Source organism: Penicillium atrosanguineum, assembly GCF_028827265.1.
Source record: "Penicillium atrosanguineum strain IBT 20685 chromosome Unknown utg000003l_segment0_segment0, whole genome shotgun sequence".
Lineage (NCBI taxonomy): Eukaryota > Fungi > Ascomycota > Eurotiomycetes > Eurotiales > Aspergillaceae > Penicillium > Penicillium atrosanguineum.
The window spans coordinates 2,385,169-2,402,412 of record NW_026623135.1 but is presented as its reverse complement, the minus strand read 5'-3'; the positions used below and the strand labels follow the sequence as shown (position 1 = coordinate 2,402,412).

Here is a 17,244-nt window from a genome sequence, read left to right as displayed (position 1 = left end):
CCGGCCACCCAGCCCTGTTCGTGGGAAATTGGTGAGGGCGGCTCTGGGACCAGAACATCGCCAATCCCGTTCAAGGCAGCTACCCAGCTACCCTTAGTGCATCCCAGGAGTTCTGGTTGAGGAGGCGCAGCATTTTACCCAATTTGTTCCTCATGCAACCCTTGCGCCCATGTGGGAGTAACCACTCACCTGGGAATCGCATCGTCATTCGGTTTCGGGTTTCGGGCTTTGTCGCTCTCTTGTGCCCGACCTTGATGTACTTTTCTTTGGCTTTCCTTTCCCTTTTGGAATTTTTTTTTTTTTTTTAATATTTTTGTTTTCAACCCTGATACCTTTTGGGAGGGGAGGCCGATATGGACCTTTCTGCAAATAAAAAAGAACCCGACTACTTGGTAGGCCACATGGGCCACTCTCCACCAGACGATCCGTGAAGCATTAGGAAAGAAGGGTGTTGTAGGCGTTTCATCGTTGGATGCCTGAAGGGGAAAATGGGTCTTGAACTGCTTTCCCGATCAGGCATGTCGTGCGTCTATTCTTGGGGGGCCGTGGCTGCAATGGGACGCCTGAAATGGTCCATTTCGAGAGTCGGTCTCGGCTTAGGTCCGCTCGCTGGATCCATTTTGGGGGCCAACGGAGTTTATGTTCCGTCCAAGATAGCCAATCGTGGCCGTAGATCGAAAGGTTATTGACTGGAGAATTCTCAATGAGAGTGGGTGATTTCTTTCTATCAAATTGGATTTGTTGCCTCAACGGTCCTTTCCCCACATAACACCAGTACCAATACACTCAAACGCCGAATGATGCTCGCTTCGTCACACATTTCCCTAGGAAACAGGGAATACTAGGAATGATAAATAATAATAAAAACGAAAGAAGAGAAAGGAAGAAAAAAAGTGGAGAGTCCGGGAAACAGATTGAATCAACCTGTCGACCAAAACGGTCCCCGATCGACACTCAAAACACAGCCGTTAAGTCCGGGTCCAGCGGACCGGCACTACCCGCATGGCTTGGGTGTACGCGTCCTTTGCTCCCCGGGCTTCTCATGGCCGCAGATCGTACTCATACAGCCCGGGCACGGAGCGTGGCGAGCACGGAGGAGATTCAGGCGTCAGGGGGAAGGTAAAGATGGACGCCTCGGGGGACGTCGAAACGGCGCGCTGGTCATCCGAATAGCCGTAGGAAAGCGATGGCATCTGCAAGCAGAACATGAGAGATCATTAGCTTCCGCTGTCGTTTTTTTTTTGCGTCTATATTTCTTTTGTTCAGCGAGGGTAATGTACCGGAAGACCAGGCTCCGGCTGCGACTGCTGTTGACAGATATCGATGCCTGCCATCGATGCGTAGCTCATACTGAATGGACTGATGATGTCTTCGTCGTACGCCGGTTTTCTGGGGGCGCCCAGCGGAGGCACTGGAATCATCGGAACCATCGATGGTAGCGACTCGCCGTATTCTCCTGAATAAGACATCACTTCACCGTACGTGCTGGGCACAGTGTGATAGACTGGAAGTGGCCCGTACGTTGGTCGATAGGCGTCGTAGGTTTGTAGTGGTGGGTATGAAAACACTGGTGGTGGTGAAGCCGAGAGTTGGCGAGTACATTGTTGGCCGAACATGGTTCGCTCGTCCGGTGTGTAGTAATCGTACGACGCCGGTCTCTCTTGTTGCGGGGCGTGCGACGTGTGGGCTTTCGCATCCAACTTGCTAGATCGCTGTTTAGAGCGAGTCTTGGATGTGGCCTTGGGAGGCAACGGTTCGGCATGTGACTGTTCTGGGGAAGCGGAGGATGCGGCGCGCCTCTCTAGATCTTCTAGGCGGCGCTTTAGTTTTTTGCCTGTGGAAACCGTCAGAGGAGCTTCCTCTCGGTTGCTCTCGAGCACCGTGTAATAATGGTGATGGTGATACTCACGATAGTTACGCTGGGCAATCCTGTTCTGGATGCGACGACGCTCCGCTAAATCCGAGATCTTGGTCCAGTCCTCGTTAGGGTTTGCGTTGGGACTGAAAGCGCTACTATTGCTATGAATGGAAGAACGCGAGCCCGAACGGGCATCATAAGTAGAACGATGCATGGTTAAGAAATGTAGAGGTACGTGTGAAGGTGGAGCGAAGACAGAAGGAGAGAGGAGGGGGGGGGGAGGGCTGTTTAGATTGATTATATACTCGGGGGTCGGAGATGGGGCTCCCCGTCGATCAGCTTTGGACGGGCCTTGCAGACTAAGCCCCCAAAGTTCCCCCCCCCCCCAGTCCCACGTCCCAAGTGAGTAGCGATAGCGAGGGTGCGTGGACTCGAAAATGCCATGTGTGTTTTATTTCCACAGGGATTAATCTGGCCTGTTCAGCCTCGACTGAGGTGGGCCCAACCCACCAATCTGGACCACGTTTCTGGGGCGTTTGTATCACCGTTTGGCACGGACTCGTCAGGTGTAGAGAAATACATTACGCCCCCAAACGTGGCCCCTTTCAAGACTCCGGTGGGCCGGTCAGTTGCGGGATCGGGGATCTTAGATCGCCATACGTCCTATGCCAAAGTGCCATGGGTAAAGAAATGACATCTGGACCCGGGGGGGGACCAACGTTCAGTACTCTTCCTGACTGGCCCGAGACACGAAGCCAAGGGGATGAAACGGCGTGCGTTGCCCCGACGGTGGCAGTGGTTACACTAGCATTCTCGCCTTTTCGGCCTTTTTTTTCGCCCTTTTCGTCTTTTTCTCGCGTGCAGCAGCTGAGGAGTAGGGGAGGGGGTGTGCTTAAGGCAGGGGAGAGGGGTCATTTACGGCCACGTTTTATCAAATTATCAAATTATCAGATGATTCATTTTTATTTTTTATTTTGATTTAAATATCTCACATATTTTTAGCAGGTTACCCTTTTATTATTTTTGACCCCCATCTTGGCAACGGACTAGAAGGATAAAGATCTGACCAGCGGGTTGTGCTGATCGCGATGATCAGACACGCGTCGAAGCCCATTAGAATCAAGACTCAGTATAGGGCATAGTGGATGGATATAGGAAGTGGGGGAAAGACGCTCCAGAATCCGAAGATTAAGGAACAGTCCGAGTCAATTTGCAATAGTTTACACTGTATGGGGCCAAATCGCCTAAGAATTCCCAAACTACGTTGGACTGGAAGACAAGGCAGTTTTGATTGGGCCGCTCGTATGTCCCTCCAACTAAATCGTTCAATCCACTCTCGGTCTCGGCTTTGGCAATTGGGTGCCTAGTTAACTCTTTCCCTGTTCTCGTCTCGTCTCGTCTCTTTTCTAGCCTTGATCGGGTTCATTTGATCGAATATAGGTATCATATGTCTCGGCGTCGGGTCATGTCCGCGCTTGATCGAGATTTCTGATTGGCGTAATCTGCAGCTCCCCCCTCCCAGGGATCCCGTTCTCAAGGTGCTTACCCGTAGCCTTCTTTGGGCGTAAATAGACGAATGGAGTCGGGAGGGGCACAGGCAAAGATAGAACCCCCCCACTGACCCAACTGGGTAGGTGTATCGGAGTCGGAAGGGGCGGGGGATAACGCCGAGAGGCTCATCTGTCCGTGCTGGCACTCTCCTACGTGTTGGTGCGTTGCCGAAGACCATGGTGGCGTGGGGGTAATCAACATAGGGCTGAAAGGGCTACAGCGTCCAGTGGGCCTTCTTATTCCTCTTCGAGTAAGGAGGGCCACCGCATGATACCGTCGCTCCCAGTCCTGCAAGCTTCACCGCTCATGAAGCCCACGTCTCCCGCCATGTTTGCAAGTCCGCAGCCCTGACCCCGGGGTCCATCCCCTCTGTTGCAGGGATCGTGACCAATACGCGACCGTGCTCGACCCCAGATGCTTGGGTGGGGTTGCACTTCTGACCTTCTAGTTACCATCTAGAAGAAGCGTTCCTGGCGGTGGACAATGCAGCCATCCTGGCCTCGGAGACCGATGACACGCAGCTCTCGCCATCTATTTTGGTTCCGTGTCACGGACAACTGGCTATCAACACGGCAATCTCCGAACTCTCCCTTTCTTCTTCCTCCCTCACTCCCAGTTACACGGGAATGAGAAATGGACCGAGTACGAGCCGAATGCGGGAAAAGCTCCTGTCCCGCCCATTCGAGGATGACGTCCCTTTGGACGCCAATCGCGTGGAAAGGCAAGGGGCCCCCAGCGTGGCCAGCAGTTAAGGCGTCCTGAAACAGAGCGAACCCCGAGCCTCCAGGGCAGTTTGGCGGTTGACCTTCTGCAAGACGAACATGGCTATGTCTCTTCATTCTCTCTCCCCCCCCCCCCCCCCCCGGCGATTACAACCAAATTCGAGCAATATGCGAGCAATATGAAAACCGTCACGAGTACGTAGTTTGTGGCTACATAGCCCTCAAACAACTGACCTTGCACTGGACGAGACGAGAACTCTACGTACTAGCTTGGGTAGTACCAAGCTGAGAGCCGCTTTTCCCAGGATCCACTAAACCGTCCACACGAACAAAAACACGAAGTGACGAAATCATCCCGGCATGCCAAACCCCATCTCTTATGCAGAGTATCTGTGGTACCCCGCTCCACTTCCGAATGTCTCTCCTAGAGCGTACAACCCGAACCTGAAACATATCTGCACCCACTTCCTTTTTGCTTTTTCGGCGACAAAACTGTTCCATTCTTTTCTTTCTTTTCTTTTGGCTGCCACTTCCCACGTGGCTCGCACGTGCTGAAAATCGCCTATCCTGCATTCTTTCAGGATTAGCCCGGTCTGCCGCCTTTTCGTCGGTGTCACCTTCCAGTGTACTCCGATAGCTAAGTCTATGGTTTCCGTGCCTTCACGATGCCCAGTAATTGGGGAAGCCAGAGTACAAGGGGTTCTTATTGACGTCGCCGACTTCCCCAGTCCCGGATGAAACACGGGTTTCGGTGGCTTATGTCCGTCAGCACTGTGTTTGTTCAAGGCCAAGATCTACTATCTGACTAAGGGAGAGTGCAGGTCTTGGATACATTGGCGGGATACTTAGTGACTTGGCTATTAATGGAGATGACTGCTACAGTGGGTGCTTTATTTTAGGAAAGGTCTCCGATGTTCATATCCTGAAAAGTCTAAATCGGCTATATTTATTATAACACTCAATGAATTAAGCCTAGATGGCCCTGGCCCAGAGAAAATGAATTACATGACTTCCTGCAAGGCTAAACGTGCAGATGAACGGATGCAACGTTCTTAAAAAAGACCTCGTATTTGGCTACCTTATCTGCCGCTTTCCCATTAGACGGTATCCAATTATTTCCCAACCTCGGGATAGACTACTTGAGATGGAGCTCCGTGATGCATTCGGATTTGGCCTATTTGACTGTGGGCCGAGACAGGCAGTGCCATCGATCATCTTGTGCTCGACACGTTGCCGGGACCTGCTATTTTTGCGAACTTCTAACCGAAACGCCATTTAAATTTAACCGAATGGACTCTACTATGGCTATCGAAGCCTGCCGAGATTGTTGATCGATTTGAACCTGCTACTGGAAAACATTTCCAATCATGGCAATAAGGACCTAACTAACCTTTATTCTACTGATTAAAGTCAACCAGCTAACCAAGTTGACACAGGAAATATTGCCTCATACCAATTTGTAAGCGTCACTTTCGAAAAATCAAGAATTCTTCTTGGCTCAAAACATATTCTTTCCATTGAGAATGTCATAGTTCCTGCTATGTCATCAAGAGCCATGCAAGAACGGTCGCAATGTGAGATTTCGCAATAACAACTCTCATTCCGTATACTCAGCATGATCCGGCTGGATCCCAGCTTTCGAGTCCCTCCGAACTGCCGCTTGTTCAATATCGCCTGAGGTCTCTGCAAGCCCGGCCCTTTTTCTGGCCTTGGCTTCATTCACAGCCATCCTTGCTCTCGGAACCACAGTCCACTGTAGGGCCTTGTGGTAGAACTTCTGCTTCGACTCAATTTCCCGATCACGCTCCTCATCCTCCATGAAGATAAGGTCCACCGACTCCAGGCTCAGGTAGGATGTCTCAGGGTAGAAGCAGTAGACAATCATTGCTGCAACGAGGTTGAAGATTGCGAAAATGATGTAGGTCTTGTAGCCGATGTTTTCGAGGGCAGGCGGGGTAATTTCCACAACCTTGTACGCAATCGTTAAATCGGTTCATATTCTCTGTTGAGGTGGAACTTACAAGGAAATTTCCGAGAAAATCTGCTGCTGCTGCCAGGGCCGCTCCCTTGGAGCGAATCTTCAAAGGGAGGATTTCGGCCGGGTATACCCACACGGTGGCCATCCAGCCTGTGGAATGCGTTAGTAAATACCGATATGCAATATTCAACCAATAACAATTAACCCACCCCACGTAAAGCAAGCCTCGAACGCAAACACGAAGAAAACTGCCGCAATTCCAGATTGCGTGGTGCCAATAGCCACGGTGATGGCTTCGCAGATCAAGACGACACACATCCCAAGAGCCATGATGATATAGAGGCGTCTCCTGCCAACCGAGTCGATCATATACCACTGGTGAAGATTAGCCCTATTGTCTTGGCTTTCATTGGGGTTTAGCATTCATACCGTGAGGAACGAGGCGATAATATACCACACTTGCAGGAAACAACCCACATACAATGCCTCTTCCTGAGACATGCCCAAGCTGTCTTGAAAAAGCGTAGGGGCATAATATGTGACAATATTAATACCTGCATAGAGAATTTTTTTTAGCCAAGCACGGCAAATTATTAGGGAGCCAAAATGACCTACCAGAAGTTTGCTGCATAAACTGAATCCCAACGGCTAAGAAGAAGCGCTTGTTAGCCGCGCACCCTCCATCCGTGAACAATGATCTCCAGGGGCCCTCTTCCTCCGATTCGATGTGGATAGCCGACAAAATATCTGACTTTTCCTTCTGTACAGTCTGGTCATCTTCTGGCTTTCCACGTAATTTGGCAAGCACTTCAGTTCCTCGTGCTGGCGATGGTTCGTGTAGCATAAGCCAACGAGGAGTATCGGGTAGGAACGGTGTGATCAACAAGACATACAAGGCGAAGACCGCTTGGAATATAATGGGGAAACGCCACTGGATTTGACCCGGGTGGAAGTAGAAGGCGTAGTTGATCCAGTAAGACAACATTAACCCGAAAAGCATCATTGTCAATTGGCAGGAAACATGCCAGCCTCGTTGACTGGGAAGGCAGATTTCACTTTGATAGACAGGTGCAACCGAAGTCAAGAATCCAATTCCTGGTGATCGTTTAGTTGAGTCTTTTTAACCCCTTTCGACTGTACTTACCCAAGCCAGTCACAATTCTACCTACGATCATCTGGATTCTTTCCACTGAGGCACCCATCAAGATAGAGCCAATGATGATCAAGAATGAGCCAACCATCAGACTGCGCTTTCGTCCCAGTCGCTCAACTGTGAATGCAGCAATGATTGCTCCAAAGACACCCCCGACATCATAAAGCGCAGTGATAGTGCCTGTCATCACAGTACTGGGGTTCCCCATCTCGTCCAGCCAGTATTTAGAGATGACCACACCGGACATGACTCCTTGATCATAGCCAAACAGCAGAAAAGATGACGCGCAAACCGTCGTGATTGCGGCCACTAACGGCCCTCCCGTGAGACCGCTGAGGCCGGTTTGGTCGATCATAGCGCAAGAAATTGGGGGTTCACGACAACAGGGTTTCTAGGGTATCCCGGGACATCGGCCCTTATATAGGAGATGTTTCCAACCGGGCCGTGTGAGACATTCGATCCGAGGCCGAAATGCGTGGGGGTGGACCTGGGGAATGTGGGGGAAAGAGATAATCATTCCTTTCTAGTTCCATTATAGAACCTGAGGCCGAAGGCTATGGGCTCATACCTCACCCTCAAGTGGAACCCGAGGGGATCGTAGCGCCCAGTTGCCTGATTTAGTGCCACCCCCGCGTGTCGATCAAAGCTTCGCAGGACACCCCAACTTCATTCCAGAAATAATCCGCATGACCTCATGTTTCTCCACCATCGGACTTGAACCGTCTTAGCCTGTTGTTGCAGGCTCGAGATCCCCGGTCTCCATGTGCTTAGTGAGGAAAGTGGTGCATGCAGAGATGTCTTTGTTAAGTCCTTGCTCATAAGGTTGAACTCAAGTACAATATCGACTCAAGTCATGGAACATTTGAGTGAAGCATCAGGTTATTACCTTGCTCTTGTTGGCCGAATAGTCTCTCACATTATGGTACGTCATTGCCCCATATCACCCCAGTTTCAGCCTTTCATTAGGGCGACCTTCGTTCTGTGGGGTTGCGGCCCCAGCATCTTTTAATACATGCCCTTTACAACTCTCTCGGAAGCCAATACCCCGAACTCTTCGATTTGTTCTTCGTCTCTGCGCAGGACAGTCTTAGTCCGATGTGTGTTCACGTTGCATGACCAGGAAGCAATATCGGCCTACAATTAGACAATATTTCCTACAAGACTCAAGCATAAGTGGCTTCTCTTTCAGGTCATATTCTGGCCATAAGTTTTTCTGGTCAATCTGAAGGGGGTTCTGGCTAAGGCTTTCAATATTTACCCGGAGGTACAGAGGACACAACACGTCGTACAGCGTAGAATTTGACAGTCGCATAATGACCAAGATCCACTATTCCACCACTCGTGAGCACTTGAGTTTTGTTTGTGTTCCTTGCCACTTCTCTTGAAACATGTAACTCACTTGTGGGCTGCACCTACATAAGCCTCTTTTCAAAATTCGCTCCAATGGGCATTTTGCTCATGGAATCGGAGCGGCTAAAATGAAGTATTGCCCGCTACTTCTATAAGTGATAATTGAAATGGACTTCCCGGATTATATTTCCACGATGAGAAATGGAGTATCTACAGGAATCCAGAAGAACAGATGCCGATAATGCAAAGCCGCCGTGGATGAATCTAGATGCTAGTAGATAGCCCGAAAGAAATGACACGAGAAGACTTTTAAGACATCACGGGAAGAAATTTGAACAAAAGGCTCTCATTCCAAAAACGGAGAAAATCCGCTTTTCAATCGTCAATGCTAGAAAGCAAATGCCATAATACTCATGTCAAGGCAAAGAGTCAAACAAATCCACAAAAAAGTAACCAGACCAGACAGACACAAAACATGTCTCTAACCTATAAGATGTACCGGTATCCGTTTAAATCGTGTAGCTGAGTAATAATTAGTACATATGATCTGCATCCTTTTCGATGTGTGGCTTACCTCCAGGGGTGTTGCTCATCTCCATACTGGATACTCTCGATCCAGGTCTTCATCTGAAGAGCAATATCACCAGCCTCCTCATTCTCCTTCAAGCCGCAGTCAACCATCTTGCCTTGATAGCTGATGTTGCGGACTGGGCTGACGATGGCGGCAGTGCCGGCTCCGAAGACCTCGATCATGCGACCTTCCTCGGCGGCCTTGGCAACGTCGGACATGCGAATCTTACGCTCCGAGATCTTCCAGCCCTGAGGCTCAAGTCTCTCACGGGCAAGAGCGAGCACCGAATCTCTGGTAACACCCTCAAGGATGGTACCATCAAGAGGCGCAGTGATCAGCTCCTTCTGGCCGGTCTCTTTATCCTTAAGTGCGATGAAGAGGTTCATTGTGCCGACCTCGGTCACGTACTCTTCCTCGCCGAAGAGCCACAGATTCTGCTGGAAGCCGCGGGAAGCGGCCTCAAGCTGGGGCAGAATGCAAGGGGCATAGTTGGCACCGAGCTTCTTGTCACCGACACCACCGGGCCAGGCACGGACAGCGTAGTCGGTGGCCTCCAGAGAGATGGCCTTGAAGCCAGTGGGGTAGTAGGGTCCGACGGGGCTAGCGATGACGAACAGAAGGGCGGAGCCGGGAGGTCCAACGCCCAGAGTCTTCTGAGTACCAATCATGGTAGGGCGCAGGTACAGGGAGTAACCGCGAGCACTATGATAGTTAGTATAGGATCAGCATAATAACAGGGGGGCATCGACTGACTCCGGGATGAAGCGGTCGTCCAGCTTCACAAATTCGCCAATCAGCTTGGTCAAGGCCTCGCCATCAAAGGTAGGAAGAGCAATGCGCGCAGAAGACTTGTTCAGGCGTTCCATGTTCTTGTTGGGACGGAACAGGCGGATTCCTCCATTGTTATCTTTATATGCCTTCATTCCCTCGAAGCACTCGAAGGCGTAGTGGAACACACAGGTGGACGGGTCCAGGCTGAGGTTCTGGTAGGGGACGATTTGGGGAGTGTGCCATCCATCAGCAGCAGTCCACTCAATGGTGAGCATGTGGTCTAGAAACAGCCCTGATCAGAAATCGCGCATAGTAGAATCGAGATAGGCATTCATACCGGTGAATGTCTTGCCAAAGACCAGGTCCTTGTTCGGAGTAAGCTCCTTCGGTGTGCTCGTCTTGGTCACGGTCAACTTGGAAGCGTCCAAAGCAGAAAGCTGCGAAGCCGCGGCGGCCGAAGCATTGAAGCTCCGCTGCCATAATTGAGTGGACGCGATTGTGCGAGATGGCAGGATCCGAGGGGTAGCAAGGCCGGCGAGAGCCTTGCTGCGAGTCAATTGCTGGAATGATCTCATGGCTGGGGAGGAATGGTTGTCACCGATGAGTAGGTGAAAGTGGACGGTAATTAGACCCAAGATGACTCCGCAGAACAATATTTCTGCGGAGCCCTGGTCCAACTCCGACGCGGCTAGAAGAGGACCATGCATGTTCACCGCCCGCCCCAGATGCTGTGACTCAGCCGCCGATGCTCTAATCACACCAATCACAGCTTGTAGATCAGGGAGACCCGCCGACTTCGGATCTACTTCATGTGGCCTAGGGAATGAGCCACTTGAAGGAGTAGGCATTAATGAAGTAAGGAAGTAGAACAGCAATGATAGTATATTAAGAAAGTCGTCGCTTCTTTTGACTATTTCCATCCTCAGGAGCTCTAGCCGTTGTTGACTGGGCTGTTAGAGTATCGTGAATACTACATAGTAAGAGTCTTAGCCCTTTCAAGCTATGAAATCTTCATCTACTGGGTCTAGGGGCAGGCTGATTATCAGTCTTCTCACTGCTGCGGTCGTGAAGGAAGTTACTCAATGTTATATGGGAGTCTGAGAGAGTAAGACTGGATCATGGATAGAGGCGTAAGGAGGGGGTTTTTAGGAAAGTGGCGGATCTTGGGCAGGAGCTTGGGACGGTCAGTCCTACGACTAACGGACCACAGGGACTGGAAACTCAGGCATCCACTGCTGGGCTGGTGCAAAGCGGGGATATCACATGACATTGGGAGCTGTATGCACGTGACCTTACCCGATAGGAGCGTGGTTAGGCTGTTATCGATTCACGCGCCTCGGTGGCTTTAAAGGTGCCGTGTTTTCACTTGATATTGGACTCAAACCGACTGCAGATCTAATTGGGGTCTACAATTGTTGCCGGGTCTTGCGCGATAACCTCTCCATAGTCTCCAATTCCTTGAATGTCATGCCGCTTACAGAGACCCCTCCCACGACACTGTGAAACGAATTACGATCGCCGTGCGCCCCCTCTGCGCATTCAACTACATCATGTTCTCGTCCGCTCTGAAGTCTTTCAGCTCCAACATCTCCGCCAACTACCAAATCTCCCCCAGCCCCACCGTATTCTCCGGCCCCTGGAAAATCCACGATGCGAAGAAAAAGTCCACAGGAACACCGGCGTCCGTGTTTATATTTGATCGCAAGGTTCTTGAGCCACGGCCTGGGGGATTCGGTTCCCGCTCAGGCTCTGGGTCAAAGAAACTGCAGGAAGATGTGATCGAGCGGCTCAAGCGCGAAGCCAGCAACCTCGCTCGACTGAGGCATCCCTCCATCCTCCAAGTGCTGGAGCCAGTCGAAGAAACTCGCAGCGGTGGCCTCATGTTTGCTACAGAACCGCTCACGGCCTCGCTTTCCGGGCTTCTGTTAGAAAAGAGCGATCAGAATAATGCCGGTGCTAGTTCGCGCTCAAGTCGATATATGGCCGAGCAGGCCGATGGAACACGGAGGAGACGAGACTTTGAGATTGATGAATTGGAAATCCAAAAAGGGCTGCTTCAGGTGGCCAAGGGTCTCGAATTCCTCCACGAGTCCGCGGGCCTTGTGCATGGCAATTTGAACCCAGAAGCCATCTATATCAATGCCAAATCTGACTGGAAAATCTCCGGACTCGGGTTCGCAGGACCTCCTGACTCCTCAGAATCTCGTTCATCATTGCCGCCGTTGGCTGTCTCCGAGGTACTCTACCAGGATCCAAGACTCCCCGCTTCGGTTCAGCTCAACATGGATTACACATCTCCGGATTTTGCTCTGGACTCTAATGTGTCATCCTCTGCTGACCTTTTCTCTCTGGGTCTCATAATCATTGCTCTTTATAATTATCCCCATGTCTCCCCGCTTCAAACGCACTCAAACTTGTCTACCTACAAGAAGCTTATAAGTACGCCATCGACCACTCCTTCTCAGGGCAATAGTTTCCTTTGCTCAAACCCAATCCCTCGAGACCTTCTGTCCCATGTCTTGCCCAGATTGATCACAAGAAGAGCTGCGCAGCGGATGAATGCTCGAGAGTTTCAACAGTCCCAGTATTTTGATAACGTGCTGGTCTCCACGATTCGCTTCTTAGAATCACTGCCAGCTAAGAACCCCAATGAGAAATCTCAATTTTTACGTGGCTTGCAGCGGGTTCTTCCTGATTTCCCTGCATCGGTGTTGGAAAGGAAGCTATTAGGGGCTCTTCTGGATGAAATGAAAGACCGCGAGCTCCTGTCGCTTTTACTGCAAAATATCTTTGGGATCCTCCAGCGGATCCCCAATGGACGCCGCACCTTCCCTGAGAAAATAGTTCCTCGGCTCAAAGAAGTTTTTGGAACAGCTGGGAAAGGGGCTCAAGAACGCGACTCGAAGAAGGATGCAGGTCTTATGGTGGTTCTGGACAACATGAAACTTATTGCCGAAAACTGCTCGGGGATGGAATTTAAAGATGGTAAGTTCATCTCTGCACAATGCTGTTGTCACTATGCTAATATCCGGAATCAGACATTTTACCGTTGATCCGACTTGGATTGGACTCCCCAACGCACTCCTTGGTAGATGCCGCCATCAAGTGCCTCCCCGTGGTGCTTCCGGTTCTCGACTTTAGCACTGTGAAGAACGAAGTGTTTCCTCCCATTGCTAGCACTTTCAGTCGCACCAGTAGCCTTGCCATCAAGGTTCGCAGTCTCGAGGCTTTCAGTGTGCTGTGCGGTGGCTCTGCTGATGACTTTGACGGGAATGAAGATGATCTCACTGGTGTAGTCAAGCCTAGCAAAACAGCCAAGTCTTCTATTCTGGACAAGTACACCATTCAGGAGAAACTGGTCCCATCCTTAAAAGGAATCAAAACGAAAGAGCCGTCAGTGATGGTGGCTGCATTGAAAGTCTTCCGCCAGGTTGGCAAGATTGCTGACACCGATTTCCTTGCCCTCGAAGTCTTGCCGATTCTCTGGAGCTTCAGTCTCGGTCCACTTCTCAATCTTGGTCAATTCAACGAATTTATGGTATTGATCAAATCTCTTTCGGCTAAGATAGAAAACGAGCAGACGAGAAAACTGCAAGAGCTTTCTTCTGGAGGAGAGTCAAGTGGTTTCCAGAATGGCAACAATGGTCACTCCCAGGCGGCGACAGATCTTAACTCTCCCGATATGGACAGTGCTAAAAACAATTTTGAGCGTCTCGTCCTCGGGAAGAGTGCGGCGCCTGCAAATGGCAATGACATGGATGTCTGGGGTAGCATGGAGCCCGAACCTGCAACCAAACGGCCAAGCATGTCGCCTTCGTTTTCGTGGTCGAACAACAGCTTAACAACAGGTCCAGGCGGGGCTTCAAACCAGCTTGGCTTCCGTTCTATCACCCCGGATCAAAAGCTGAGCTCTTTCCCATCCCTCCAGCCTGCATCACAAGCCGCTCCTGCAGCCCCATCGTTCCCTACGATGCAACCATCCTCGCCAAATTGGGGCGTTCAGCCCAGTCCCTCTTTGGGATCACTGACTGGTATGGCATCGAACATCCCGATGTCTCCGTCCCAATCACAGCAATCATCCAACTACTCCGCATTCTCGATTGCTCCTCCGCCAGGTGGAATGGGCTCGAGCAATGCTATGAGATCTTCTTCCACGGGCATGAATGTGAAATCATCGCCATTCCAAACACAGCCCTCACCGCAGCCTCAACCACCAACACCAAGGTCGGGATTGGATAAATACGAGAGCTTGTTGTAAAAGCGCAATCGCTCTGATCATATGATTCTTATTACTGATGAAAACTCTCAGCGATTGCAGTTATACCCAACCTGGCGCAATTTGCTAGCGGTCACAGAGTACATAGATAGGAAGTAGAGGACAATATCAGTACCTACATAATGATCTAGGTGTGTCAATATGTGTAGAATCCAGTTGAAAGTCATCGAATAATACTAAGTGGGATGAACGATCCACCATCACCAACCCGAAAGAGTATTGGTGCGCACTGCCAAGTGTGGAGCAAAGGAGCAATTGTACAATTGGTACAATTGGTACAATTCCCCCTATGTCATAGCTACACTCTCTCCATGCACTCCATGCGTGGCATCTCGCCGCGTCTGTCGCTTATTCGGAGCTCCGCGTTACCTCCGCTACCCCTCTGTCACTTCTCAGTCCAATTCTCCCGCCCCTCCAAACAATTCTCCCTATCCCTTTCGCGTCGAACACCCACCATGGATGCCAACGTTAAGCAACACTATTTGGCCGATTCACCACCTTCAGTGGTGCGGCTGGAAATCAAGACGCACTTTGATACCCTCAAAGATGAGACACTGCGAAAATATGCCCATTACATGAGCCGGTATGTTGTTCAAGGCGCCCATGCGCCGACAGCCGCCTTCACATCACAAAACTTGAGCTAACTACTGAGGACTATCCTTTAGGGCCGCATTCGAGGGTACTCGTGTCACACTGCGCCAGGTTTCTCCGGAGTCCGAACCTATTTACGACCTCATCCTCGCCCTTCACCGCGCCTGCAATGGCGACTGGAACAGTCTGGCTCAGAAGACCCAGGTCAGCGCCGAGCACCTCCGTTTCTTCCTCGAATATAGCGCACAGTTCTTGGGTAACTGTGGCAACTATAAAGGCTTCGGTGATTCCAAGTTCATTCCTCGGCTTCCCGCCTCTGCTCTGGAAGCTCTGTCATCTGCCACTTCGGAGACGAAGGCGGCTTACCAGAAGGCTAGCACTACTGGACGTGGTATTTATGAGACAAGTGAACAGTCCATGATGCATCTCGGATATCCAACAGATGGCCATATGACTACCTATTATCCCGACTCGCCCTCGATCTCCAAAGAGGATATCACGGCGGTTGGTGACCTGATGGAGAAGAAGGGACTGGCGTTAGAGAACACGAGACTGCGCAAGACAGCTTCAGGCGACTTTGAACTTCTCATTGCCTCTGGTGTGACCAACCCCCCAGTGAGGGATCGTGATCTCGGCGAGGCCAAGACCTTTGAGCTGGAGGGCAGCTTGAAAGGGAAGACGCTGCGCCTCGTCTTTGGTGATTACCAAGAGGAGATGTCCAAGATTGCCCACAACATCAAGCTAGCGGAGCGTAACGCGGCGAATGATAACCAGAAGAAGATGCTGGATGCGTACGCTCTTTCGTTCGGTGCAGGCTCTATTGAAGCATGTAAGGAGAGCCAGCGCATCTGGGTCAAAGACCAGAAGCCTGCTTTGGAGACAAACCTGGGATTCGTGGAGACCTACCGTGACCCCCATGGTGTGCGCGGAGAGTGGGAGGGCTTTGTTGCTCTTGTAAGACTTTCCAGTGGTCTCTTTTTCTTGGTTAGTTTCGTTCGCTGATTTCAATAGGTGAACCTCGAGCGCACACGAGCCTTTGGCTCGCTAGTCGACAGCGCGGAAAGCATGATCCCCAAGCTTCCCTGGGGTAAGGATTTCGAGAAAGACACTTTCCTCAGCCCGGATTTCACCTCGCTCGAGGTTCTCAGCTTTGCATGCTCTGGTCTCCCGGCTGGTATCAACCTCCCCAATTATGATGACATTCGACAGAACCTTGGCTTCAAGAATGTTTCTCTGGGCAATGTCCTCAGCGCGAAGGCACCCAATGAGCCCATTCCTTTCATTTCCGAGAAAGACCAGGAGGTTTATCGCCGATGCCGTGACCCGGCATTTGAAGTTCAGGTCGGTATCCATGAACTTCTTGGCCATGGAACTGGCAAGTTGCTGCAGGAGACAACCCCAGGAGAGTACAATTTTGATATTTCCAACCCGCCTATTAGCCCTGTGACGAACAAGCCTGTGTCAACCTGGTACAAGCCCGGCCAGACATGGAGCTCGGTTTTCGGCGCCATTGCTTCGTCGTACGAAGAATGTCGTGCGGAGTGTGTTGCCATGGTGCTCGGCTGTGACTTCAGCATCCTGAAAATTTTCGGCTTCGGTGACGGCAAAGAAGACATGGCTAGTGAGGCCGGTGATGTTCTCTTTGCGTCCTACCTCTCAATGGCCCGCGCAGGTCTAGTGGCCTTGGAGTTCTGGGACCCCAAGACCCAGAAGTGGGGACAAGCTCACATGCAGGCGCGATACAGCATTCTCCGTACCTTCCTGGATGCTGGCGATGACTTTGTCAAGCTTTCATATACTAAGGAGGATCTTTCCGATCTTGAGATTCATCTGGACCGGTCCAAGATCTTGACCCACGGACGACCGGCCGTTGAGAGATATCTGCAGAAGCTGCATGTGTACAAGAGTACAGCGGATGTCGTGGCAGGCAAGGGCATGTACGATGAGATCACCTCAGTCGACAGCTGGTGGGGTAGCCAGGTCCGTGAGATTGTCCTGAAGAACAAGGTCCCTCGCAAGGTCTTTGTCCAGGCCAACACGATCCTGGAGGGTGACAAAGTGACTCTGAAGGAATACGAGCCTACTTTGGAGGGTCTGATCCAGAGCTTTGTGGACCGCAAGGTCTAAAATTATGGACATAGTGGCCAGTAGGCAAAAAATGCACGTCAAGGTCTTACCAAGCATTGGTTTAGCTTAAACTGTTCAATCTAGTAGCTTCTCACGAAAAGAGGCTATAACATACACATCTAATAACTAAGCAATCGTTACTGTCCGCCTCGGGACGATGGGACGAAAACCAGATCATACCCTACTGTTTTTACTTGATCTTTTCGTGTATACTTTTTACTTCTCTGTGAATGGGTTAGAAAGAAAGAAAGAAAGAAATCAGGTATTCAACGGTGTCGAGATAAATTTCTAAGTTG

At 50.7% G+C, this 17,244-nt stretch overlaps 5 protein-coding genes across 5 annotated transcripts; 2 read left to right on the top strand and 3 right to left on the bottom strand.

Moving 5' to 3' along the window:
- Window positions 1–1,040: 1,040 nt before the first annotated feature.
- Window positions 1,041–2,072, bottom strand: N7443_004331 (bZIP transcription factor; the record flags this gene model as incomplete). The annotated part of the gene is made up of 2 exons (XM_056884387.1): window positions 1,041–1,193; window positions 1,281–2,072. The coding sequence occupies 2 exons, from the start codon at window positions 2,070–2,072 to the stop codon at window positions 1,041–1,043; spliced, it is 945 nt and encodes a 314-aa protein (XP_056742665.1).
- Window positions 2,073–5,728: 3,656 nt separating this feature from the next.
- N7443_004330 (sugar porter family MFS transporter) lies at window positions 5,729–7,617 on the bottom strand (the record flags this gene model as incomplete). The annotated part of the gene is made up of 6 exons (XM_056884386.1): window positions 5,729–6,100; window positions 6,153–6,259; window positions 6,319–6,484; window positions 6,539–6,663; window positions 6,725–7,204; window positions 7,254–7,617. The coding sequence occupies 6 exons, from the start codon at window positions 7,615–7,617 to the stop codon at window positions 5,729–5,731; spliced, it is 1,614 nt and encodes a 537-aa protein (XP_056742664.1).
- Window positions 7,618–9,121: 1,504 nt separating this feature from the next.
- N7443_004329 (branched-chain amino acid aminotransferase, cytosolic) lies at window positions 9,122–10,529 on the bottom strand (the record flags this gene model as incomplete). Its single annotated transcript, XM_056884385.1, has 4 exons — window positions 9,122–9,134; window positions 9,187–9,885; window positions 9,937–10,234; window positions 10,292–10,529. The coding sequence occupies 4 exons, from the start codon at window positions 10,527–10,529 to the stop codon at window positions 9,122–9,124; spliced, it is 1,248 nt and encodes a 415-aa protein (XP_056742663.1).
- Window positions 10,530–11,504: 975 nt separating this feature from the next.
- On the top strand, window positions 11,505–14,212 carry N7443_004328 (putative protein kinase Scy1; the record flags this gene model as incomplete). Its single annotated transcript, XM_056884384.1, has 2 exons — window positions 11,505–12,939; window positions 12,993–14,212. The coding sequence occupies 2 exons, from the start codon at window positions 11,505–11,507 to the stop codon at window positions 14,210–14,212; spliced, it is 2,655 nt and encodes an 884-aa protein (XP_056742662.1).
- Window positions 14,213–14,685: 473 nt separating this feature from the next.
- N7443_004327 (dipeptidyl-peptidase III) lies at window positions 14,686–16,948 on the top strand (the record flags this gene model as incomplete). The annotated part of the gene is made up of 3 exons (XM_056884383.1): window positions 14,686–14,813; window positions 14,896–15,775; window positions 15,833–16,948. The coding sequence occupies 3 exons, from the start codon at window positions 14,686–14,688 to the stop codon at window positions 16,946–16,948; spliced, it is 2,124 nt and encodes a 707-aa protein (XP_056742661.1).
- Window positions 16,949–17,244: the final 296 nt, after the last annotated feature.